Raw genomic sequence first — 27,654 nt, 5'->3', positions numbered from 1 at the left:
TATTCATTTAATTATCTATGCATTTTCAAAACCAGGTTTTAAATAAATGAATTTTTTGTTACAAATGCAGGGGCAGCTGTAAATGACACTGTGAAATGTACAGTAACTTGCTGGCAGCAATTAGCCGGTAAGTTGCTGTAATAAATTTCACAGTACACATACTGCAAATTTAATTACAGTAACTATAAAATACTGTAATATTTATTACAGTAATAATCACAGTACTGTAGCTCTTATTACAGTAATTTCACATTACTGTAACTTATTACAGCAGTAATCACTTTAATGTTATTGTTATCACAGTAATGCAGTCTTTTAATTACAGCAAATATCAGACTACTTTAAAGGCATTACTGCATTTAACACTAAACTAATATTCGAAAAATAACTATACATTGTAAAAATGAAGACTGCATTTACATTTAAATTTTCTGCATTTAGCAGACACCTTTATCCAAAGCGACTTACAGTAGAGTTACAGTATACAGTTTGAGCAATTGAGGGTTAAGGGCCTTGCTCAAGGGTCCAACAGCAGCAACCTGGCAGTTGTTGGGCTTGAACCAGCAACCTTCTGATTACTAGTCCAGTACCTTAACCACTAGGCTATTGGCAATTCCTGATCATTTTTGTAGGTTTAGGATGGCCAGTCTTTTGTTAGGCAAGCCAGTTTTAATAGATCTGTTCTGTCTTCTCCGAATATTAAAAAATGTTCCACTAATTTTCTAACTTAGTTGGAGTAAAAACTAAGATGCATGATCCGCATGGTGAGTCTGTTCTTTTCATTGAAGAGGTCCTGCTACTAAATCTTTCTTTTTTTTTTTTACATTTTGTGCAGCTGCCACTGCATGATTCAGACTTGAAGCATTTAGTGGGGCAGCAGCAGGGTCCACTGAGGCACTGTCCATCTCTCTATAAGCTTAAGTATATTCTCGGACGCAGGCTGTCTTCTTGTAGCTCCTATACTATTTAAGGAGCTGATGCTAAAGAACGTCGAACGTCCACAGGAGGTTATATCTTGAGCAGAACAGGGGGCGGGGCGAGAGAGAGAGAGAAAGAGAGAGAAGTTAAAAGGATGTAGTGATACTCTGGTCGGTGGTGGACGGTGGAGAGGGGGGTGAATAAAACTGAAGACTCGTGCATGTCAGACATGCGTTAAGTGTGAACGCGCAAATGGAGGGGTTTATAAAACGATGCCACCTTAAAAGAGGCAGAACGGCTGCATCCCTGAGTAAACCTGCAACCTGAACGCGGGGTCTCTCTCTTTGCATAGCTTTTGTTCGCGTGCAGCATCTTTGTCTCTCTTTTTCGACTTGCCCCGTGAGACACGCAGTCATCTGGAAATGATGTGGTGACTTTTCCATCCATTTTCAAAGACAACATTAGCTTCTCTGCTGACTGCGAGAAAGGTCTCGTGCATGCATCTCTGTGTGTGTATCTACGGGACGCTGGATTTGTTTAAGTAGGAGAGATGGGGACGCGGTCCTCACCGTGGATTCTGACTTCGACATCATCCACACGGTGCACACTCCATACCGCAACTAAATCAGAAGTCTGAACTACTCATCTGCCATCATTTTCTCCTTTTAGTTTTTCTTTACATACAATTTCCCACCGGGATGGTATCAGAGCATCACCAGGACTGACCGGACTCCTAAAGTGCGCACAGAGCGGCTGACAGAGAGAAAGAACAAGAGGTGAAAAGGAAAAGAGAGAGTACTGGTAACGTTTAGACGGGGGATTATGGCGGTGGCTGCGCTCGCGCTCTTTCTCCTCGCGCTCACCTGTGCGAACTTGTTCCTGGCGCGCGCGAGCAGGCACGCGGTGCACTGGAACAGCTCCAACATCCTGTAAGTCCCAAATTCTCTCTTTCGACCGCTCTTATTTGACAGTATGGGATTTAAATAATAACTTTATTTCACAAAATATGTATTTAAACATTGTTTACATATTTCACGTAAAAACAAACAAACAAACTAACAAACAAAAACATTAACCGACCATATTAAACTTCGACCATACGGTTCCTGACAGACCTTACTGTTAGCATGTGGCTAACTGAAGAAAGTCGTGAGGTAACCTTCATACACTGTTTGAGTAACACTTCTACCAAAATACCTTGAATTTATTTAAGTCTGTATTTTTAAACAATGAATTAACTTTTTTTTTTATTATGTAGTATAAGCTATATTCTTTATTTCTTAATTTTAAGTTCTTTATTAACAACTTCGAAGCCTTACAATGTTGGTGTTGGTTTATTACCTGTACATATTTGTGTTTATTGTAAATAAACAAGAAAAAAGGACTAAAAAGTTTTAACAAAACATACAATATTTGCATTGATATTTTTAACTAAACAAACAAACCCACAAACAAACAAGGTTTGTTTATTTATGCCCATGTTCGTACATTCATAGCTGATTAAAAAAGACCAACATATTCGTATTTACAATGAACATTGCATAGATTTGTTGTTCATTTAAAAACCTCGTAAAATAAAACTAGGTTTACATATTTTAGTTTAATTTTTTAATTTTTTAAATTAATTAATTTATTTATCTTAATTTTTAAGTCTTTATGTTACCGCATAGGATAGAACCACTGCACTGTATAAATGCCAAAAAACTAAACAGAAAAATAGAAAAAAAAGTTATCAAGCAGATATGATGCACTTTTTGCTGACACAATGTACGATTTTCAAAGCTTATTTTATATTAAAAAAGAAAAAATGCTCTATAAAGAGAAGAGTGACTTGAATGCCAGCAGCCATTTCTACCAGAACAAGAATAATATTAAACTATTACATTGCTCAGTGCACACACACACAAAGTATTTACATGTGAAAGTATACCATCCTCACTGTAACAGCTTTGAAATGTCTTGAAACTTTTGACGTATGTGAAAATATTTTGCTAAAAAATGCATTAAAGTATTTTTAACACAAAAGACCGAAATATGAATAAATAGAATGTAAAAAAAATTAAGAGAATTCATGTTAACAGCATTTGCGTAACTTTTACATATTGTTTTTAGTCAAGTCTAAAGATGTTGTAAAAAGACGATCAATTTATGCAAGTCATTTAATTCATTAATCTTTTAATGTTTATTTAACTTTATAATCTTTATTTAATTAACAATTATCATTTGAGAACATCAGTAAATCATTTTATCTTAAATACTTAAATTCTTTATTCTGTTAATGGCTGCTCTAATTCCAAAGCCTATTCCTGTGCATTAGGTGGGAATATGTCCTGGACAAACACTAGTTAATCACAGGGCAATATTTAAAAAAAAAATCTACCTACAGTATATAACTAGCTATACTATAGTATTTAAAGTGAAATCTAACTAAAATATTTATAAAGAAATTTAACTATATTATAAAACAAATACTATACTAGCTGAGGTCAATTAATTTTTTAATCTTTTTAATCTTTTAAATATTGTTTTGATTTGTAACTAGAAATCTTGGCTGACAAATCTGTTATGTTTTTATAGCACTTTTATTATTTAGACATAACATTAGTGGAAAAAAATAATACAGAACATGACATTAAAATAGCTACATGTTACAAAGTATTGTGAAAAATATTAGCAAACAGTTTATATTTTAAATCCTTAGACTGTGAATAGTAGTTATATAAGAGTGCTGCAGTTATTTATATAAAAATGTTATTAAAGTATGAACATAGTGTTTACTAACACTTTAATATGAAAACATGATTAAAGAATTTAGTGAACAGTTAATCATAATAGTTACTAATATCTTTTCAAATAAATATGATGCACTGTGCTTTTGGATGTAACACTATTTATGTACTTAAGAACTACTGATTTATTTACTTTAAAATTTTGAAAGAAAAACTTCAAAGTATTTTTTACTTTATTATTTATTAATTCTTATTGTAGGCATGTTTTCCAAGGTAAAATGATTGAATTCTGCTTTACCACCTTGCAGGAACAAACAAACGTTAAAAAAACGTTTCATGCTACCCAATATGTCATTTACAGTAGACAGATCAATGAACACATCAATATATGTTTGATTTCAAGGTTAACCATTCACAAGGTAACATTTCAGAACAATAGCTAGACGTTAACCTCAGTCTTTTACGGAAATATGTGAAGCTGAGAGTAGCAAACTGCTGTAAATGCCCTGAAGTTTTACATGGTCAGAGGACAATGTGCAGCATCTGTCCATCAGATATGACCTAGACCTTTGTTTAAATTGCATAGAATAGCATTGACCTTGACAGACATTTGTTTTGCTATAATCGCTGCTCTTGGCTTTTAACATCATGTTAACATAATGTTGTATGTGTTTTTGTAAATGCAGTTCATGCTACCAATCTTTTTTTGTTCAAGCATGTGAGTTTGTAGAAGGTGGATTGAGGGCTTCTTGAGGTTAACATGTCCGTAGTTGCTGTTAGAAAGGTTTTGTTATCAAGGGATCATGTTAGCATCAGTGCTAACTGTAAAATGTTAACAAACGCTTTGTGCCTTAAGACGCGAGTGCCTTCTTTAGCCTCACATATTGGATTGCATAAGAATAAAAGATTATATTATATAATATATTATATATTATTTTATAGAATAAAAGAGTTTATATTATAATTATAATGCAAACCAAGTATTATTATTATCATAAAGAAGTGATACTATATATTATATATATATATATATATATATATATAAAATAAATTTTTTTGAGGGGCTGTATAATTGAAGTAATGTAATACTTTATAGCACTGTCGAGAATCCATGGTTATATAGCCTTCATGATCATGCTTATCGATAATGTCAAGTTATACGTAGGCCTATATACCCCATTACAATGAAAAACATTATATACCAATACCAGTAATCTTGGATGTATTTGTAATGATTAATTTTAACCTTAATAAGAATTAATACGAATAGAAATACGAAGAGTTACGTCTTAACGCTGGCCTAAATACCCGTGTGGAATGTACTTTTAACCTAGAATCCAATCACATCTCAACTGAGCATTATATCCTAAACACAGTATATCAAGAATGTGTTCTAAAACATTTAATGCAGGCTTAACATTAAAATAACTAAAATTGGTAGCTAAAATTTGGCCGTATATGTATGTGCTGTATCGTGAAGCCAATACAGAAAACCTATCGCCCTTTAAGTGACTGTATTTAGCAGATTAAATAAAAACAATGCATTTGTTAAAATCTGCCTCACAGAACCACGATATGAATCAGAACATTACAGTTGGCCCAAAGTGTAGATGTTGCACAAGCATTTCACGGGTTTTGTTTTATTTGGGTTATTTTAGATCATATTCCTAATACTAAAAATTAAAAAATTAAAAATGTAGCTGTTAACATTTTAGCTTGAAATAACACAGGCATAAACTGAGTCATTTTGTCTTAAAATGATCTCTTATCTGTTGGTCTGCAAAACTCTAGCTAAGTGATCACATTGTTAATAATAGATAAACAAACAAATTCCTGCTATTACGTATTGATTACGTATCAATTTTGTCGAAATTAAAATTACACAATATCTATGTGCAGAACGTTTGCACAATAGGAAAAAATATAGTTTTTGTATTAATAATTATTATTTTATAATGATTTATTTTATTTTTAATTGTATCTCTCCAAACATACCATTTTTGATATTTGGATATTGGAATAGTATTTGAATAGCCAATCAAGAAAGTAGTTCATATAAAAATGAATTATCAATGAATTATTCTTCCACACATTTGTTTGTTGCATATAGAAATTATTAGTAGGTTGAGCAGGACATTACCAGCCGGTCTTTCAGCTTCTGTACAGTGCAGTGCAAGGTGGATCATCTGACAGTGCCATTTACACCAGTGGTCCCCAACCACCGGGCTTTATTACCATTTATTACCGGGCCGCACAAAAAGAATAATTTTTTTTTCTGTTTTATTGACAATCACACTCTGAAAGATGTTTTATTTTGAAAAACAAGATTCTTTTTTACTAACATCCATCTGTTCCTCTTGATGCATTTAACACGTACCTATTTCAGTTACGTGATACCAAAAAATTAAGCCCACAAACTAGCTAAAATGCTAAAAGGTGGAAGCATCTCATGCAGAAAAAAAAGTTTAGGGTTCCCACTGTTTTTACATTATTGGTGAGTAGTATTGTTATGCACTTTGTGTTTATTTATTATGATTGTCATATAATTTTATTTTAAATCCTCCCGTCCCCATCGGTCCATGAATTTATATCTAAAATGAAACCGGTCCGTGGTGCAAAATAGGTTGGGGACCTCTGATTTATACAATCTTGGTGAAACCAGTCGATATTGCTCTGATGTCCAGTTCCGATGCCTGCACCCATTGTAGGTATTCTTGATGGTGAACAGGAGTTAGCATGGGCACTTTGGTCTGCGACCACGGTTTGCACTGTGTGATATGACACAATTACAATTATCTGCAATCTGAGCTACACTAGCTGTTTTGTTGGTTTGTACCTGGCATCAATTAGTCTTTGCAGCCCAACAACCTGTCTGTGATTTGTGGTTCGTCCGTCTTCAGACCACTTATGATGGGTACTCACCACAACTGCCTGTAAGCTCCCCTTGCTGTTTTAAAAATACTTCAACCCAGTCATCTGGAGATAATGATGTAGCTTTTTCAAAGCCACTCGGGTCCATCATATCTGCTGCATTAAACACATGAACTACGATTAACTATCATCAGCCCAACATTTAATAAATCCCTAACCGTCACATGCACAGTTGTTACAAAATAGGCATTGTGCACATTTTCGGGGCGTGGTCCTAATGATTTGGCTTATTGCTATATAAGCTTTTGGTCTAGCTTGACTTGATCAGAGTTAAATGATTCCTTGAATTAAATAAATGAACTTCAAAATTCATGGTCCAGATAGTAATTTTAATTATGGGTTTACTGTAATTAAAGCCTGCTTGTAAAAACAGATGGAATTTTACTTACTATTACATTCAGCCATTACTGTGGCATTTTACTACTCTGGCTGAATCTCAAACAGTGTTTTTCTTAGCAGATAATGTGCTACACCGGCAGTAAATATCTGATAATATTGCACGCTTTAAAGAGTGCTTGTATAATACATAGGATGCCACTGGAATTCAACATACATATTGTTTTAAATTTTATACCTACGTCTGGATGAACAAGGTTCTCATGTGACGCAATGGTTTATTACGGTAACTAAAGCGGGGCGATATGGCCAAAAATGTTATTACGCAAAATTTTTCTATATTGATCAATATCGATAATTATCACGATAAAAATTTTGGTAACACTGTCATAGGAATATCCTTAAACCGCAAACTAAATAAATCAAATTGTAATGTTTTAAAATATTTTAATATTGATTACAAGAACATAATATACATGCAACATAGTATGCAAATTAGACTTGTAACACTGGTCCTACTATAATTTTTTTTTTAAACAGACAAACACGTGTCAAACTTTCTAGTTTAAATTACAATGACATAGAATTCTTAGTAAGTAATTGTAATTATTTTACACTGCCTCATTTGAGAATAAATTAATCAGGTGTTAAAATTCTGCCTCTGTCCTCTGAAATAAACGCTGTTTGCAAGCATCTTTTTCGCAAATTCTATTCCTCATCGATGTAATGCATGGTACTCGTGTTTGGTTCACACGTCCGTATTGACCACATATCAGCTGTGGTAGCAAAGTGTTTTACAAGTTTTAGCGCAGTTTCCAGTTTTGCCCGACATCCCTCATAATGCAGTGGCAGCGCAGTGTAAGAGAAATATTTTCTACCAGGTAGTTTATACCTCGAGTCAAGTACTTTCAGGAGGTTTTTTAAGCTTTCTTCCCCCACCGTACTAATTAGGCATCATCTCTTTAGCCATAAAATAAATGACAAGTGACGGGGCCTTTTCGACTTTTTTTCGTACGGGGTAACGGCAGAAAACACACCACAACTGACTGTTGATTAAAAGAAAATCCACTGCTTGATGGCCGACTAATGGCCCTGTTTTATTACTGTGTGCTTGACTGGGTGGTTTTTTTTTCAATTATGAAATAAATTGATAGTTTACCGGCTTAGTTAGTACTGAACGGCGACATATTTTGCATTTTGGGGCTTGCGCTTTGTCAGAATTAAGAAACAATGTTTCATTGGAACAATGTCATCAAAATTAGACGGCTCAACTTTGCCTTCTCTTTTGCTTTCGGGTTTCTCTCCACTGTCCATCTTCTCGCAGCTTGCTAATGTTTAAGCTATTACATGTCTCGTTCATTTCAGAGCGCAGTCTGATTGGCTATTGTGCCGGCTTTACGTCTAACCTACGTGCTGCGTGATTGGGCTGCTTTCTCTGCTTTTCTGCGCTAGTGAGGAGGAAAAATAAAATCAATAATATGCCCAAAGCTTGTCATCGTAATCGAGGAAAAGTTTATCGCGATACAAATCGACATTGTTTTATTGCCCAGCTCTAACGGTAACCCACCACCACTGAGACGGGTTTGGATGTATAAGAAGGAATGGCTTAAGCCGTTTTGTTGATTTGCCGCTTTGTCCAAAATATTCCTGCCTTGCACCCAGTGTTTCCCAGTGAAACCGGACCTGCCGCGACCCTGAGCAGGATAAAGCGGCTGTTGTAAATGAAATAAAGTTTTGGATTTCTTTATCACCAGCTAGGGTTGGGCGATATTGCCGATTTTCATACCGTCATACCGTCTTCAGGAAATACCGCGGTATACGGTATTACCGCGGCGGGGGGGGGGTTTGTGTAGCGGACAAACTTTACAGTGTACACACTTGAGTGTAATTACAATACTTCAATGTTTTATTATAAAAAGATTTAACAATCTGAACGTCAAACATTGCTGATCTTATCTGATCTATAATAAATACGCATTAGTATAAATGCATGTGTATCAATTACACTTTAACACAAACATTAACACATAACATTTTGGCATTGTAATCTCTCTCTGCCCACACAAAACAGAATAATAGCCGGCTACACACTTCAATATATTTCAAAAGTTAACTGCTTAGTTTATAGTTACAGATATTTCTTAAGTGTATGAACGTGTACGATTAGTTATGCCTGTAATCCAGAATTAAGTTGTACACCGTAACAAAAAACATGAATGTAAATGTTCATGTTGCGATGACGGTGATGTAAAGTAATGTTAAAATAATTCAAAGTCCAAACATTTGAGTGGTTAACGAGAACGCTACTTTACATGTCACACAAGCTCAGTGCAAAACTCGAGCACAGAAACGGTACAAATCCGATCTATTCCCTACACACTCGCTCCCTACGCCCTATAGTGCGCTTAACTTTCTTAAAGGGCCAGACAATACAGTATATTTTATAATTCACATTACACGACAGGTGAGACGTTCTTTTTTCTTAATATAGCGCTTTTATTTAGGAAAAAATAGTTCTTACATAGGCAGGAAAATCTATGGCAGACGAGTCAGAACAGCGGATTGGGCGTAACGTTATTATTACTGTTTGCTCCTTTTTCTCAACACTTGTGCTCGATTTACACTGAAGATATATTTAGTAAATAAGTACATGTCCGCGCATGCACGCGCTTGTGTTCATTTCCGGTTGAACTGATAAAAAATGTTGATTTTGAAAAATTAAAAGACGAGCCGTTTTTCAGTTTCTGCTTGTTAGCTCACAGCTAATGCTAGCCAGTGTGGCTCTTCACTCGTCTCTCTGTGTTATCACCAGTAAGCACCCCACAGCCAATCAGCGAGCTCCAACCGCCTACCCCTCCCACCCCTCCCTCACGCATGTCCTAAAGTCTCAGTTTTCAAGGTAAACCTGAAGCAGAAATTCGGCGCTTCACATTTAAAAAATACCGTCACCATTTTTGAATACCGCGGTATACGGTAATATTGTCATACCGCCCAACCCTATCACCAGCGATAAAAAACATAGTTATGCACTACTAGTGTAATTTTTTCATTCTTACTAATTGTTTTACCTCAGGTTTTTTTATTTGACGTGGGGCAGCATGATAGCATAGCAGGTGGAATAGAAGCCTGGCAGTACTAGGTTACCTTGAGACGTAGCTTCCCAATGTGTATCCCTTTTTTGTGGCTTTTGTGTTTTGTGTTGTGTCCTTCCAGGGTTTCCTTCAGCTTCTTCAGGTTTCTCCCACTTTTTATTAAAAGAACTCTACAGAATGTACTGTTGATTGGTTACCCTAAATTGCCCCTAGATATAAGCGAATATGTAATTGCATTATGCTCCATGATCGGTTGGCACCCTGTCCAAGTTGCATTTTCACTTTGTGCCTAGTGTTTCCAAGGTGCTGAACCAGGATAAAATGCTTATTAGGGATGAATAATTGAACAAAATCTTATTCCTGCTTAAGTAAGGCTTCAGGCTACTCTATCTATTCTGCAAATTACATATGTGGTTTTGGATAACTTGCCCATTTATATTATTCCGCTCTCAGCTCAGGAAGCAGATGACTTTTATACACAGTGGAGTCCTCATTCATTCACCTTAAATAACCCACACACCATTTTAATCTGGACTGGAAATGAGTTCACAGAATCTCAAATCTGGAAATGTTTACAGTTTGATTTTAATTACTGTAAATTGTTAGAGATGTTAAATCCAAAAATTATATCTTTGCATATCTTATTCATCTCTCTGTCTCTCTCCCTCTTTACCTTAATCCCCCTTTTCACCAGCATGCTAGTCCCAGGGAGTCTCCGTCTGTCTTTTCTCTTTTCAGTTTCCCTTCTAGCCTCCTCAGCCGTTTTTCACTGTGACCCCAATGTGTTAGCAGTGTGTCACCATTTCACTATCCCACCTCGCTCACTCTCCGCTTGCTGTCCCTCTCTCTCTCTCTTGCTCTCTCTCACACACACACACACACATTTGACATTCAAATAAATTTAGATGACTCCTAGAACTCCATTAGTGTCTGACATATCATGTTTTTTGTATGTATGTGTGTTTTTTACATAAGCAGTAATTAAGTGCTCTTGTTCGCTCATTATAATGTCTATACAGTCTTTTATTTTCAAAAATTTGTAAAAAGAATGCAGATATGAATACAAATTTAGATGAAATTATATTCTAATTAAATATACTGTATATGCTCCAAATGAGCCAAGAGGCTTTACCATGGGAGTGAAGGGGCCAGACTTAATATTGGTTTACAGTCCAGAGGTTATGAAAGGTTATTTCTTTGTTTATTTGTGTAGCAGTGTTTTGTTGTCATTTCTTAGCCAAAATTTATTTTAGATTTTTCCAGCTCTGTTTTTCTGCTGCATAAATAATTTTTTTGCCAACAAAAATCATTCAATCATTCATTTATTTAAGCATTGTCTGTTTTCCCACTGCTTCGTCTTGGTCAGGGTTGCAGCGGGCCTGATTCATTGCACAAAAAACACCTCAGACAGGTCGCCAGTCCAGGTCGCATTTGTGTGAATGTGTGTATGAGGCACACACATACACTGAGAGGACCCTGGCCGCCCAGCTCTCATGCTGTGATGTGATTGTGCTACCCACTGCGCCAACATGCTGCACCCAAGAACAATCAGCTCTGGTTAAATATTTTAAAGCGGATATGTTTGTAGACTTACATGCTTACATGTAGTGTTTATATCACGTGTTTTTTATATACAGTAATACACTGGAAAACAAAAGTATACACTCACGCACACACATGTATGTATGTATGTATGTATGTACGTATGTAAATATATATATATATATATATATATATATATATATATATATATATATATATATATATATACATACATACATACATGTGTGTGTACATGTGTGTGTGTGCGTGAGTGTATACTTTTGTTTTCCATATATATATAATAAAATCTGCTGTACCATTTGATGAAAAGCAGTATAAATGTATTTTACAATTTTTTTATGCAATTATTATAGTTATTATTATTAATATTATTAATATTTTAAAGATATTAAATATTAATATTATACAAAATGGTTGCTTGGTTGGTGCAGTGGTAAAATTACGGTAGCCTACTACTGCTAGGATCCAGAGTTCAAAACCCCAGCAATAATATTGACCAGTTGGGGATTTACATGCATCCATACTTAATTTTGTTTTTTCTGTTACCTTGGGCTTTTCTTTCAGATACTGTGGTTTTCCCTTACTCTTCAGAAACACTTAGAAGGGGAATTGGCTGCTCGAAATTCTCCCTAGTTGAGAGTGGATAAGTGAATGCGAAAGTGTATGGTGCCTGCGACTGACTGGCACCCAATGTTTCAGGGTGGCACGTGTTTTTTATGAACCTTACCAGGATGGATCTGTTAGTGAAACTAAATTAATGAATAAGTTAGTAAATAAATGAATGAATAAGAGGTATAACAATAAGAAAATGTCTGACAAACATCTGCTACAAATTTACATCTGTGGTTCCTTAATCTTAATCTTTCATCTGTTTTTTTTTCTTTACATAAAAACAAACATAATCTAAAGAAAATTTAAGTTTCTTCATCAATAAATTTACATTTATATGTATTTAAGTTTATTTTTTCATATAGATTTATTCATTTAGCTGACATCTTTGTGCAAAATGGCTAAGAAATAATCTAATTCAAAATCTAATTCAAGAACATTATATATTACAGTGATCTGAGAATATTGGAGTGCTGCTGCTATGAATTACCAGTCAAAGCAAAAAAAAAAACTTACCAGTAATGTAACATGATTGTAATAATCATAACTATTAAGTATTTTGAAGATAGTAATGACAGTGGACAGGGGAATGACAGTATGAGATAGAACAGCTAAGTTTTGTACTGTGAAGAGACATTAAAAACACTCAAAATCAAAAGCTTTGATATACAGTGATACCTTGAAACTCGACGTTCATTGGTTTTGGGAGTGGAGTTGAGTTTAAAAGGTGTTGAGTTTTAAGGTATTTTTTCCCATAAGGATGTATGGGAAGCCTGTTAATGCTCCATGCTCCCGTGAAACTGCATATATTTTAGGCTAATGTAAAATAATGGTGTTGTTTTTGACACGTATACACTGATAATAACATAAATATAATATAAAAAACATTGAAATACAATAAAAACAGTTAACTTTACTTCTTTTTTGTTTTCTTATGCTTCTTAATTAGTGGAGAGAACAAATAAGCAGAAATAATTAGGAGAGGTTTAGTGTTTCTATGTCATTCTTTTAATACATTAACTTTACATTATTATTATTATGTTTTTAATGATAAGTGTTTTAGACTCTCTCGTAAAAGCTAATTCTTACAATTTCTCAGAAGTGATCAGAAATGAAATAAAGCTTCAGTGATATTTTGTTTTTGAAAAAAAGTATTGATATGATTTTTTTATCATGGTCAATCTTTGTAAACCTATATTCCAACATTTCGTTTTTTTGTTTTGTGGGTTGTTTGTGAGTCAGTTAAATACAGTGTGTTCCATTTGACTGTAAAAGACACCACTGAAAGGTCAGTGTTAATCTCCACTTTTAAAGATGCAGCAGAGTGGGTGCACAACGGGACATGGAATTTAATTATGAATAATTGACTTTAATAAGATGTCTACAGGATTATGTAGTTGCACTCTTTCAGATCAATGATCAGATGGAAATTTCAGTTGAAAACATCAGCAGGTTGAGAGTGCGGTCGATATTTGACTAATGGAAAGCAGAAGGTATGCAAGCATGAAAATGCTAAATTCCTCCCCGAGTTGTTGAGAGGTCTTGTTTAAGGAGCAGATCAGCTGAAAGTAGAATCGTGGTAGACTGTGACAAGGAATAGTGGGAAGAACTTGTTGATGTGTGTTCTGGGTTGACATTTACAGTGTATCACAAAAGTGAGTACACCCCTCACATTTCTGCAGATATTTAAGTATATCTTTTCATGGGACAACACTGACAAAATGACACTTTGACACAATGAAAAGTAGTCTGTGTGCAGCTTATATAACAGTGTAAATTTATTCTTCCCTCAAAATAACTCAATATACAGCCATTAATGTCTAAACCACCGGAAACAAAAGTGAGTACACCCCTTAGTGAAAGTTCCTGAAGTGTCAATATTTTGTGTGGCCACCATTATTTCCCAGAACTGCCTTAACTCTCCTGGGCATGGAGTTTACCAGAGCTTCACAGGTTGCCACTGGAATGCTTTTCCACTCCTCCATGACGACATCACGGAGCTGGCGGATATTCGAGACTTTGCGCTCCTCCACCTTCCGCTTGAGGATGCCCCAAAGATGTTCTATTGGGTTTAGATCTGGAGACATGCTTGGCCAGTCCATCACCTTTACCCTCAGCCTCTTCAATAAAGCAGTGGTCGTCTTAGAGGTGTGTTTGGGGTCATTATCATGCTGGAACACTGCCCTGCGACCCAGTTTCCGGAGGGAGGGGATCATGCTCTGCTTCAGTATTTCACAGTACATATTGGAGTTCATGTGTCCCTCAATGAAATGTAACTCCCCAACACCTGCTGCACTCATGCAGCCCCAGACCATGGCATTCCCACCACCATGCTTGACTGTAGGCATGACACACTTATCTTTGTACTCCTCACCTGATTGCCGCCACACATGCTTGAGACCATCTGAACCAAACAAATTAATCTTGGTCTCATCAGACCATAGGACATGGTTCCAGTAATCCATGTCCTTTGTTGACATGTCTTCAGCAAACTGTTTGCGGGCTTTCTTGTGTAGAGACTTCAGAAAAGGCTCCGTTCTGGGGTGACAGCCATGCAGACCAATTTGATGTAGTGTGCGGCGTATGGTCTGAGCACTGACAGGCTGACCCCCCACCTTTTCAATCTCTGCAGCAATGCTGACAGCACTCCTGCGCCTATCTTTCAAAGACAGCAGTTGGATGTGACGCTGAGCACGTGCACTCAGCTTCTTTGGACGACCAACGCGAGGTCTGTTCTAAGTGGACCCTGCTCTTTTAAAATGCTGGATGATCTTGGCTGTGCTGCAGCTCAGTTTCAGGGTGTTGGCAATCTTCTTGTAGCCTTGGCCATCTTCATGTAGCGCAACAATTCATCTTTTAAGATCCTCAGAGAGTTCTTTGCCATGAGGTGCCATGTTGGAACTTTCAGTGACCAGTATGAGAGAGTGTGAGAGCTGTACTACTAAATTGAACACACCTGCTCCCTATGCACACCTGAGACCTAGTAACACTAACGAGTCACATGACATTTTGGAGGAAAATGACAAGCAGTGCTCAATTTGGACATTTAGGTGTGTAGTCTCTTAGGGGTGTACTCACTTTTGTTGCCGGTGGTTTAGACATTAATGGGTGTATATTGAGTTATTTTGAGGGAAGAATAAATTTACACTGTTATATAAGCTGCACACAGACTACTTTTCATTGTGTCAAAGTGTCATTTTGTCAGTGTTGTCCAATGAAAAGGTATACTTAAATATCTGCAGAAATGTGAGGGGTGTACTCACTTTTGTGATACACTGTATATACAGTATATGATCGAAAGTATTTAGATGTCCTATTTTAAAACAAATGGTATTAAAATAGACTGACATCCATGTAATTTTATTTATTTATAACAACAGCCACTGATCTAAGAAGCTTCTCACAAGACTTTAAAGCACAGACATCCCAAGTTGCAAAAACTCATTTTAGGGAGGTACCCCCAGACCCGTACCTCGACCTCGACCCCCCAGGCCCAAAAGAAAAAAAAAGAAAGCTAAAAAACCTCTCACACACACCAAAGGATATGGGTGATAACAGAACTTTTAGGAGCTGCTAACTAAGCTACTAAGCTAACTGTTCGCGTCACAAACACTTTAATGTGTACTACATAGTGCACTAGATAATAGATTTATGTTTCTTTCCTAATGCTTTAGGTAGCGTATTAGTTAACGGATTTAGGTTTCCTACATAGTGCACTAAATTGTATATCAGATAACGGATTTATGTTCCCTACATAGTGCACTAGATAGTGTTTTAGATATGAATTTATGTTCCCTACACAGTGCACTAGATTGTATATCAGATCATGGATTTATGTTCTCTACATAGTGCACTAGCTGGTGTATTAGATAACGCATTCATGTTCACTACATAGTGCACTAGAAAGTATAACTAGATGATGATTTGTGTTCCGTATAGTGCACTAGATAGTGTATTACATAATTAATTATGTTCCCTATATAGTGCACTAAATTGTATATCAGATAACGTATTTATGTCCCCTACATAGTGCACTAGACAGTATATTAGACAATTAATTTGTGTTCCCTACACAGTGCACTAGATTGTATATCAGATAACAAATTAAATACGCGATCGGGGAATAAAGTCTGTGTTGCCTGCGTGCGCGTGTGTTCTCTTGGCCGCTCGTTCTAGATTGCGGGAGATTTTATCGGACTTGCGGGCATCAGGGAGCCGCTATGTATATGCGGGAGACTACCGGAACTTCCGGGAGACTTGGGATGTCTGAAAGCATGTCTGTGGGAATTTGTGCCTATTCACTCAAAAGAGCATTTGTATGGTTGGACACTGATGTCAGTAAAAAAAATATGTTCCAGTTCATTCCAATAACCAATTCATAACCAATGGAGTTTCATTAAGCCATGTTTTTATAGACCTTGCTTTGTGCACAGGGGCACAGTCATGATGCAACAGGGAAGGGTCATCCCTAAACAGAAATGAGTGACGAGGAGAAATGAGTGACAAGGAGACGATTAAAGATTAACTTTGTATTAAAATTTATAAAATTCAATATAAGTACACAATGTGTGAATTGTAGTTAGAACTTTTTTTTTTACAGTAGGGTTGCTGTAATTCTCGTGGTTTGGAGAATACAACCAAAATTATGGATTAAAGACATAACAATGCAGATCTAAATACAGATATGCACAGAATGTGGCTGATATTGTTACAAGCAGGTCCTATTTTGTCCCGATATATGACTGGTAGTCCTGAGAGAAATCTTTCATTGCTTCTGTCCCTCTGTCAAGCACTTTTCCAATTACCCATTTGTACAGCCCAGTGCCCTTGATAAATTTGTGTCTAGACTATGTTACCTAAGTGCATACTCAAAGAACATAAAACAGCATTTGGGTCTTTGCTTGTTTTAAAATGAATGGTCATAATGTGTAAAGTTATCACCAGGTACTTTAAATGTCATTGTAACTTTGCAGCCATTACTTCAACCCAGCCCAGTGCTTTTTGTACAGTGCTGCAATCGCAATTAGTTATGCAGCTCCCAGCCCTAAACACACACACACACACACACACACAAATGATAGTGCAGATTTCTTGTATTCATGTTTAAAAATGACACATGGTTGAATATTAAATATTCAGTCTCAGATTTATTCAGTTACATATCCTGTTAAAATCATAAAAAGAACAACATATTTTGATACTTGTACAACGCAATTAAAGCAGTGTCACTGTGTTGAGCAGCTTGAATCATCCTCCCCCACCCACTTAATACAGAGTTATATTAATAAAACCATTCCGGCAACATAAGTGTGAGCTGCTGGAGCTTTTTAATTGAATTAAGATGGCATTAGAGACAGAATATTCTATTTTATTAATATTTACCTGCATTTAACAAAATTAGAATAATAATATGTTAATAATAAGTTAAAGTAAATGTAAAAAAAATCTGTATAAACATTTACGTTGACTTTTAGTTCACTGCGGACAGTATGAACCCAAATAGTTTTTGCGTTTTGTCTGTCCAACAAGTTATTTTACATCAATATCTGCATTTCAGGCCTGCAACACATTCCAAGTAAGTTGGGACAGGTGCAATTTAGGATTAGTAATTAGGTAAGAAATTTGAATGATTTTAAACAGGTGATGTCAACATTGTAAACACGATTTGGAATAAAAGCAGTATCTATGAAAGAGACAAGAGTCTTTGAGGACCAAAGAAGGGCAGAGGATCTCCTGTTCATCAACAAAAAAAATGGTGTTCCTCAAAGAAAGATTGTCAGTGCGTTTGGTAAAGGTCATTTACACTTCTGTGATGGCAGCATTAATGCAGAAAAGTACATTTAGATTTTGGTGTGCATGTGCTGCGAGTGTTGTGACAAGAAATGGCAACATTACAAAGTTGTAAATGCCTCACTGTCCCATTTCTTCTGGAATGCGTTGCAGGCCTGAAATGCAGGAATGAGTGTATATTAACAAAAAATGAAATTGACCAGACAAAATATGAAATATCTTCGTTTCATACTGTTTGCAGTGAAACAAAATTCTAAGAAAATGTTAGAATCACTTATTTTTTTTATTTGCATTTTCTAAACCGTCTCAGCTTTTTCTGATTTGGGGTTGTACAATTAATTAAAATTGTTTGTAAAATAAAAATTTACATGGAGTTCCTAAAATGACCTTGGGAAGTGATGTTTGGGCCTGTATAAAAAGACCCCAGTGGCCAATTAAAACCAACTGAAAAAAGCACAGTGCTCAATTAAGCAAGCCTAATGAGCAAGCCGTATTAAAACATGCATTTTTTTACAATACTTTTTAGTCTGAAGTTTTTAATTAAGGTGTCTCAGCCACATCAATGTCTAACAGGTGTAATAGATCAATTATATAAAGGAAATTATATGCTCTTTTGACTGAATGGTCAACAATTCCCACATACATACATAAGTCTTGTAAGAAGCATTCTGTTTGTTTGTTTGTTTATTGTTGTCATGTTTTACACTTTGGTTACATTCATGACAGAAACAGTAGTTACTCATTACACAAGGTTTATCAGTTCACAAGGTTATATTGAACACAGTCATGGACAATTTAGTATCTTCAATTCACCTCACTTGCATGTCTTTGGACTGTGGGAGGAAACCGGAGCACCCGGAGTAAACCCACGCAGACATAGGGAGAACATGCAAACTTTACAAAGAAAGGACCTGGACCGCCCCACCTAGGGATCGAACCCAGGACCTTCTTGCTGTGAGGCGACAGTGCTACCCACTAAGCCACCTAGAAATTGCTGTTTTTTTATAGCTGAAAAGATCACATAGAGGTCACTGTTTTAATAACATGTGTTTTTGAAATGGGATGTCCAACAAGCTCATGGCCAGGTGTCCAAATACTTTTGGGGCATATAGTGTGTGAACATGTTATAAAATATAGAAAATTATTTTCAAGCATGCATAATGTCCGACCTTCAACCTGTAGTGTAAGCATGAAGAATTTGAAAATGTATGTATTCGGAATACTCAACACAAATACGTTTGCATTCTACACAAAGGCAGTGGTAGCTCAGTGGTTAGGGTGCTAAATCTAGTATTGAGAAGGTTGCTGATTCAAGCCGCACCACTGGCATAGGTACTTTATTCGAGTAGTTCAAAGTTTCAGAATCTATTGTGACTTAATGTTGTTTAAGAGTGTCTGTGTGTACCTGTATGTTTGTGTGTGTGTGTGTGTGTGTGTGTGTATGTGTATGTTTGTGCAAGTGTGCTTGTTTGTTCACTCTCCTGAACTATTTTCTAATCCTGACGGCACCCTCTTAGTTTAGCTTGGCCTGCTGTGCACAGAGAGCTGAAACCATGTCTTATGTGCTGTTAGCTGTTTGTTTGTATAACTCCCTCATTTTTCTTTTCTTTCGTCCCATTTGTCCAATCAATAAGTCATCTACTATAGTAGTTTACCACTGTACCACAATAGTGAGTGAGTAGGGGTGTAATTAGGTCTTCTGTGATTAAAGGCTTACCTGAATATGGCGTGATAGTGGCTTACAACGACTTAAAAAGGCTGCGCTTCACACCGCACCAGCGCTAATGGGAAATCCGCCTGCATTGAAAGGAGGCTCTTCCTGCCTCACGCACCTTATACTTCCATCTCATCACTTCATCGCACAGCACTAATTCACACCTCAGCATAATTTACTTTTTTTCATCTTCTTACTGTTAGCTGAGCATCAGAACAGTGTGTGATATGCAAAACACTACCTTTCATGCTCATTAACAAAATGAACAGAAAGTTTGACTTTTAAGTTTGACTGCAGAAAACCATCTGACACTTTCATTATTGTTTGCTAGTTCAGTCATATCAGGTTTTGGATTTGAACAGTTTACAATCAGGCTCTGACAGTTCATCAGTTTTATCAATTTTAATGACTCCAGCATGAGTGATGTAAAATCGTCTGAATGTCATCTGAGATCATGAAACTGTTATGCGAGAGAAAGCATCAATATTATTTAAATTTGAATTGAATTCGGTTTTAATTCAAAGGGACGCAGGGTAAAGCATTCATCCTGTGTTTTGAGCGTCGCTTATTTAAGCACTGATGATACCGCAGTCATCCATGGCTGAGTGTAAATAAAATGCTTGGTGGGTGGGAAGAATGGCATTTCTTGGTCCCCTATCAATCAAAAAGAAAAATATGTCAAGCTCGGGGATCTCTCTCCCAAGTGTATTCAGCTGCCCCCTGGCTGGCTTTACATAATTTAAAGGGAACCAAGAACTACCCTCTCATTCTCCCAGGCTGGTATTTATGTTGTGCACTGACAAGTAATGATAATTAGCTGCAACAACATTGCAAGCTCTGTGAAACTGCTTAAAGGTGTAATATTTTATTTAAAGACTGCCACAATTAATACATATTTGTCGTTATCAACATAAGTCATTTAATTGCAATATCGGCCTTCATTAGATGTGGTAGGGAATGTTAACTCCCAGTGGTTGATGAATATTGTAGAAAAATTAGATAAAAGGTTAAAGCCTGTTTGCCAGATGTTTATGAGATGTCTATAAATAAACATTTTGTAGCACATCTTCTCAAGGATGTGGAAAAGATGATTATTATGGTTATAAAATTTGATAAGGAAACAAGAAATGTATTTATGGTATTAAAATGTGGAACTATATAAAACATAACCTGCAATATACAGTATATGGCCAAATATGTGGACATCTAATTAGGGATGCACCGATCCAACTTTTTCAGTTGCGATACCGATCCGATACATATACTTTGCATATCGGCCAATACCCGATACCGATCCAATACCATTGTTGAATTGATAAACCGTATACTTTATCATGTGGGAAAGACTTAAGGCATCAGGATTGACTTAAACATTACTAAGTTTGCAAAACAAAATATAATTAACACAGATATAAATGTACTGAACTGCTATTTATTTGTCAATAAAATAATAAACAGGCATCTTAATATTTCAGTGTTATTTTCACTCAACGAGTAAGCATCCGACGCTGCCTTGGTGACCAAAGCAATCCCAGCATTCATTGCAGAAAAATAAACATAGCTGAAAGGGGCGGAGAAACGAATGTTATTATCAAACGTAAATAAAATATTACTGATTTTTAACTTGTATAAACTTATACCGAGTGTTTTTATTTGCAAGTTCGAGCTTGTCAGGAAATGTAACCGTTATCGGTACATGAAGGGAAATGTTATATTGACGTTAGCGTTAGCGCTGTGCTACCTCAGTTCATTGTTTTTAATGTCAAGATGCTAAATGCTAAACCCGATGGAATCGCTGTGTAAGTAGCGCGTTCGAATAACCTGATTTATGAGTTGATGACTTATTAGAATCCTCTCTACTGAGGCAGCCGCTTATGTAGACAGTAAGACAGCAAGGCAGCTCCTTAGGTTTTCAAACACACCCAAAATGTGGCTGCTGACAATGAGAAAATCAGTAGTAGCTTAAATAACTTTTTCAAATAAACTTATCCGTAAATATTTAGTGCAAACAGTAATTCAAAATAAAATATAGCAGCTAAACATGAGTAATAAACATGTTGCCATCGAACTTGTTAGCATAGCAAGCGTGAAATACGTCCATGCAGCTGACTCTTTGGCTCGCTCCATGTTGCTGTTTTTGTTTGTGTTATACGCCATACGTCAGCAGCGCATCCTGTATGGGCTTAGCATGCGTCGCGAACGAACTAAAGTGAACGTATCGGACCCATGGATCGGCCTGATTATCCGATATCCGATCCATCTCATTTTGGTAATATCGGGACCGATATCCGATCTTAATATCGGATCGGTGCATCCCTACATCTAATCTGACCATAAGGTCTCAAACTCTCTTTATCGACCTTACTTTATACACAGTGGCACAGTTGTACACTGTTGCCCCATAACTGGAAGATTTTTTTCCATATCTATTACAAATGAGTGTGGCTGAAACACCCAAACTCGTTATTATGTGGACACCTGACCATTTCATTCTAAAACCATTAACATTAATAAAATGTGGTCCCTCTTTGTGTTGTTTTACCAGCCTCTATTTCTCTGGGAAGACTTTCCACAAGATTTTGAAGTGCACTGCTTTGCTTGCAGTAAATGTTCTTATACATTTAAGACATGTTCTATGGGGTTGAAATCAGGGCTCTGTAAAGGCCACTGAGGTTCCTCCGAACCAAACTCTCAAAGCATGTCTTTATTGACCTTACTTTGTACACAGGGGCACAGTCATGCTGAAACAGAAAAGGCATTCCCCACCCTGTTGCCCCATAATTGGAAGCATATAATTATTTTCAAAAATTGTTTTCCCTATCTGTTAGAAATAGGCGTAAGTAAAACACCCAAACTTATTAGGGCTTTTGGCCACAAACATTTGATCATATATATGTAGTGTAACAAAAGCCACAACATGCATGGCACATTATTCGGCCCAACAATGCTTTTAATGGCAAAGTATTTTCTTAGATGACTATGTAGAGTCTTTTCCCTGGAGGACTAAGCAGATGGTAGGAAATAATGCATGAAATCACAACATATTTGTAAACACAGCTCCAGATGTACATTGTAAAAAGGAGGGGTTTAGGGAATTAGTTAAAACCTTCACTAACTGTAATTTCAACTCACAAGTAAATGAAGTTAAATTGCCACTGGTATATGCAGAATGCTGGTTTAAATTTAAGTTTTGCATATTGCATTTAATGCCACAAATACAAGTCTGTAGATGAGCTAAAGGACCTATACAGCTCATTGTTTATTGTTTGCACCTTCAGCAGAGGTAAAAGTATAATAATAATAGTAATAATATATTAATAAAAATCTTTATAATTAATAATCTATTCATTTACTTATATTAACCACAATTAGTCAATTACATTAATAACCCACAACATAATTTTACATATTCTACAAACAAATTTAAATTTAACTTGAAAGCCCAAATTGATTATTTATTTATTTATTTTAACTGTAATGCAATGTTTGTGTGTGTGTGTGTGTGTGTGTGTGTGTGTGTTTCAGTGATTGACAGTTACTGTATTTTATGGTCAAATGGCATGCAATGAGGAAAAATGTTGCTTATGAACTGAAAACTTTTTAAACATTGTTTACTTATACTTTATTCATAGTGACTACACAGTTTCATATCTCTTTTAATGTTTAATTAGATATTTAGTCTAATTTCAAATATCAGATATTCTTATTAGTCCTATTACAAACATCAGTGGAAAAGGCACTTAATATGTATGTGATACTACTAGTATAATTTAAAGAAATGTTAAAAATTACTGTGCAACACATGAACGCTTTTATGTATCTTTCTCACATTTTGCTTGTTTAGTCTATTCTTAAATATTATGAGAAATGAGATTTGAAGAATGTAGCTTGATAAGTTTAAAGACTAAAAAACTAAATGTTTCACTTAATTAGTTAAAAGTGTCTTCTTTCATTAGCTTTGGATGAGCAATAATCAACATGCAAGTCTAAAGACAATAGTACTTAAATTTGAATCAAGCAGCCTAGGCAGGTGCACTTTTGTTATGAATGCATGCTAAACAAAAGCTATATTTTTTGGTGTGTAATTCTGAACAACTTCGTTAAGCTTGTACATTTTAAATGTTGTGTTGCTTTTTTTGTTTAATGACTCTCCTTCTCTCTGGCTGTGTTAGCCAGATGCCAGACAGAATGTGAGCGTTTTATTACACATAGTGCATTGAGCAATTATTTTACTCACCTCTCTGTGGTAGGAGGCACAGCAGGGTTAAAATAGCCTTGAGTGTTGACTCTGTTTTGGGGGACAAAGGCCAAGGTGTTTGTGTATATATATTTATACTGTATATTTATGTATATATAAGGTATTATTTAGGTGGTGGATCATTCTCAGCACTGCAGTAACACTGACATGGTGGTGGTGTGTTAGTGTGTGTTGTGCTGGTATGAGTGGATCAGACACAGCAGCGCTGCTGGAGTTTTTAAATACCGTGTCCACTCACTGTCCACTCTATTAGACACTCCTACCTAGTTGGTCCACCTTGTAGATGTAAAGTCAGAGACAATCACTCATCTATTGCTGCTGTTTGAGTCGGTCATCTCCTAGACCTTCATCAGTGGTCACAGGACGCTGCCCACAGGGTGCTGTTGGCTGGATGTTTTTGGTTTGTGGACTATTCTTAGTCCAGCAGTGACAGTGAGGTGTTTAAAAACTCCCGCAATGCTGCTGTCTTATCCACTCATACCAGCACAACACACACTAACACACCACCACCATGTCAGTGTCACTGCAGTGCTGAGAATGATCCACCACCCAAATAATATCTACTCTGTAGTGGTCCTGTGGGGGCCTGACCATTGAAGAACAGCATGCAAGGGGGCTAACAAAGCATGCAGGGAAAGAGATGGACTACAGTCAGTAATTGTAGAACTGCAAAGTGCTCCTATGGTAAGTGGAGCTAATTAAATGGACAGTGAGTGTAATAACAAGGAGGTGGTTTTAATGTTATGGCTGATCAGTATATATATATATATATATATATATACTGTATATATATATATATATTTATATATATATATATATATATATATATATATACACACAGTATATTATACAATGTCAAAATGAGACAGAGTATGGGTGAGTTGTTCTAAATCTGAACAGTTTTGTGTTGAACGGTGCAGATTTGGTGTAAACAGGAGCTGTCCTGTCAGCCTGGAGGTAAAAAAAAAACACCCTCTGAAAACAAAGGAACTGGACCACACTTTCCCCATTCATCTTTTCTGAGACTTGTAGCAGAGCGCACACACACAACCACACACACAACCACACACACAGACAATTTACCAGTGGTGGGCAGTCAGTAATGCCTCTACACTCTTGCTTCAGTGATGCAAGACCTTGCAAATAAACACGCATAATACCGAAACACAGGTGAATACATACATATAAATGACTTGCATGATTCCTCTCTTTCTCTCACATTTGCACATCCCTAGGTCGTAAGATTTGTTTACTCAGTTCCATATTTGCTCACTGCAAGCCAAGAGGTGTGTAAAAAAGAAAGTGAGAGAGAGTAGGAGAAACAGCCCTTAGTGCTTTTGTTTGTAACAAAATATTTGGTGCCAACTGGGAAATCAGCTTGCATAGACTTTATTGAGCTTTGCGAAAACATGAACACTTTATGAGCAAACCAGCTAGACTAAATGACCAAAGGTTTGTGGACATCTTGTTCAATATCTGGTTGAACATCTGATTTAACCCTCTTTTGCATCTTTATTCTCTTATTTGCAGAGCTATTTAGAAGATTTTGAAGTGAGTTTGTTGGAATGTGTGCCCATTTAGCTAAAACAGCATTTGTGAAGTCAAGCATTGATGTAAGACATAAAGGCCTGTCTCGTAATCAACGGTCCAGTTTATTCCAAATGTGTTTTTTGGGGTCAGGGCTCTGTACAGGCCTTAAGAGTTCCACCACACCGAAGTTATTAAACTTTGCTTTTATGGTCCCTGCACAGTGGTACACTGGTGCTGGAACATCATAAAGTAGAAAAATATTATATAATGTATTTTTTATAGTTCATCACAAGAGATGTGGCTAAAACACCTAAACTCAATAACCAGGACGGGTGTCTGCATACTGCTAGACGTATAGTACATGACATGGATATTCCAGTTTTTGGAATGTTGTTAGCGAGTCTAGTTGGTTTCATATGCACACTGTAAAATGTATTTAGTTGAGTTAATAAAGCACCGTTCCTGGCTTGCCTTCAGTGGTTGTCCAAACACTCAAGTATAGCACCTTTTTGCTCAAGTGTGTAATAATTAACTGTGAGTTTTATTTTGTGGATTTAATCTATGACAGTGACTGCATAATAATAATAATAATAATAATAATAATAATAATAATAATGATAATAATTAGGGCTGGGCGGTTTGACCAAAAATTTGTATCACAGTATGTTTTAAGTTTCGCGGTGTATCACGGTATGTTTTATTTTTTGTATGACTGGGACTTTTTATGTCTGTGACTGATTTTACTGTCATAAGTACATAGAATATTAAACATTTCCATTTCACCATGTTTATATTAAAGGTTTTGAGTACTATAAGCTTTGCTTGGCCCCACAAAATGAAACAATATATGATGGAATCAGTACGTGTGAAACAAGTGCAATATATAAAATTTTTATTGTTTATTAAATATTCAAGTATTATACTATTACCCTTAGCTCTCCCTTTAACAAATAAAATGACGTTTGCAGTCTCCCAGTCTCCACTGATGAAGTGCACAGTTATACCGTTATACTGAGGTATGACTCCACTGTACAACTTGATCACAGGTCTGTTGTAGAAAATTGGACGACTTTATATTTCTGTGCTTCCAGCTTGCTTCGGTGTTGTTGGTATAACGTTGGTATAGCAATTAAACTGAAGTTTGGATTTTTTTTGGTTCTGACAAATAATAAAACACCATATACTGTACAGTTTGTCGGGGCACGGTTACTAAGTCTAAAAAAATTGCACATATTTTCACCCCGGTTTTTTTTTCAACAACTGTGTCCCGACAAACCGTACAGTATTATAGTGTTTTTAAAAACGTCTGAACTGCCGACACAGCTCTTTTTTTTGTTGCTGTTTTTGTTTATTTTCATTATATTGAGAAAGCCTCTCTCTTCTGTTGACACTGTTATGCTAAAGCTACCTGGTTAACAAGTGAGCTGTATCTAATCATAGCGCTTTTAGCAGCAAACAAGATTATATGATTTGTAGCTTATTGAACCCTACAGCAGTTAAAATTAACTATGTTACGATATGGCGGTGAATGAAAAATCCATACCGTATGAGGAATCAAAGCCTGTATACCGAATGAACCGTCATACCACCCAGCACTGATAATTATTCTTATTCTTATTATTACTGTTGAGTTCACCATGAAAGAATTGCTGGGATAACCACATTTTGTCTGGTTAACTGTGACAAAATGAAAATATCAATTAACACATAAAATCTAAATACATAATGACAGTAATTTTTTTTCTGCTGCTCCTGTATTTATTTAGTGTCACCACAGCAGATCATTCTAATCTACAAACCTGATTTGCCATAGTGTAATGGACGCAATCCATTATTTAGCATTATGTTAATACAGCACAGTTAAAAAACATGGTATTGTTGTAATTGTAGTGCATATGACATGATAATAGCACAGTGAAACCATTTCACCCAAGAAGGATGGGCCCTGCTGAGTCTGGTTTCTCTCAAGGTTTCTTCCTGTAATTTTCAGGGAGTTTTTCCTTGCCACAGTCGCCCTCGGCTTGCTCAACAGGGGTTTTTGTATCTGTTGGTCCTGGATTTTGTAAAGTTGCTTTGAGACAATGTCTATTGTAAAAAGCGCTATATAAATAAAGTTGACCTGACTTGACTTGACAGTTAGAAGTAATGCATGTTATGGATTAATGTAAAAATTAAATTTTGCTA

General features: G+C 36.1%; 1 protein-coding gene across 3 annotated transcripts in view; it reads left to right on the top strand.

Annotated features, from left to right (window-relative positions):
- Nucleotides 1-1,443: 1,443 nt before the first annotated feature.
- Nucleotides 1,444-27,654, top strand: part of efna3b (ephrin-A3b) — a 209,876-nt gene continuing 183,665 nt past the window's right edge. The window contains exon 1 of one of the 3 annotated variants that reach the window (XM_062991925.1): nt 1,444-1,847. In XM_062991925.1, the coding sequence (XP_062847995.1) occupies nt 1,741-1,847 (107 nt within the window). In that variant the 5' untranslated portion in view covers nt 1,444-1,740. The remainder of the gene's footprint in view (nt 1,848-27,654) is intronic. The other 2 variants (XM_062991926.1, XM_062991927.1) reach the window with 2 other exon arrangements.

Source organism: Trichomycterus rosablanca, chromosome 3 (genome assembly GCF_030014385.1).
Source record: "Trichomycterus rosablanca isolate fTriRos1 chromosome 3, fTriRos1.hap1, whole genome shotgun sequence".
NCBI lineage: Eukaryota > Metazoa > Chordata > Actinopteri > Siluriformes > Trichomycteridae > Trichomycterus > Trichomycterus rosablanca.
This window is presented reverse-complemented; position numbering and strand designations above follow the sequence as displayed.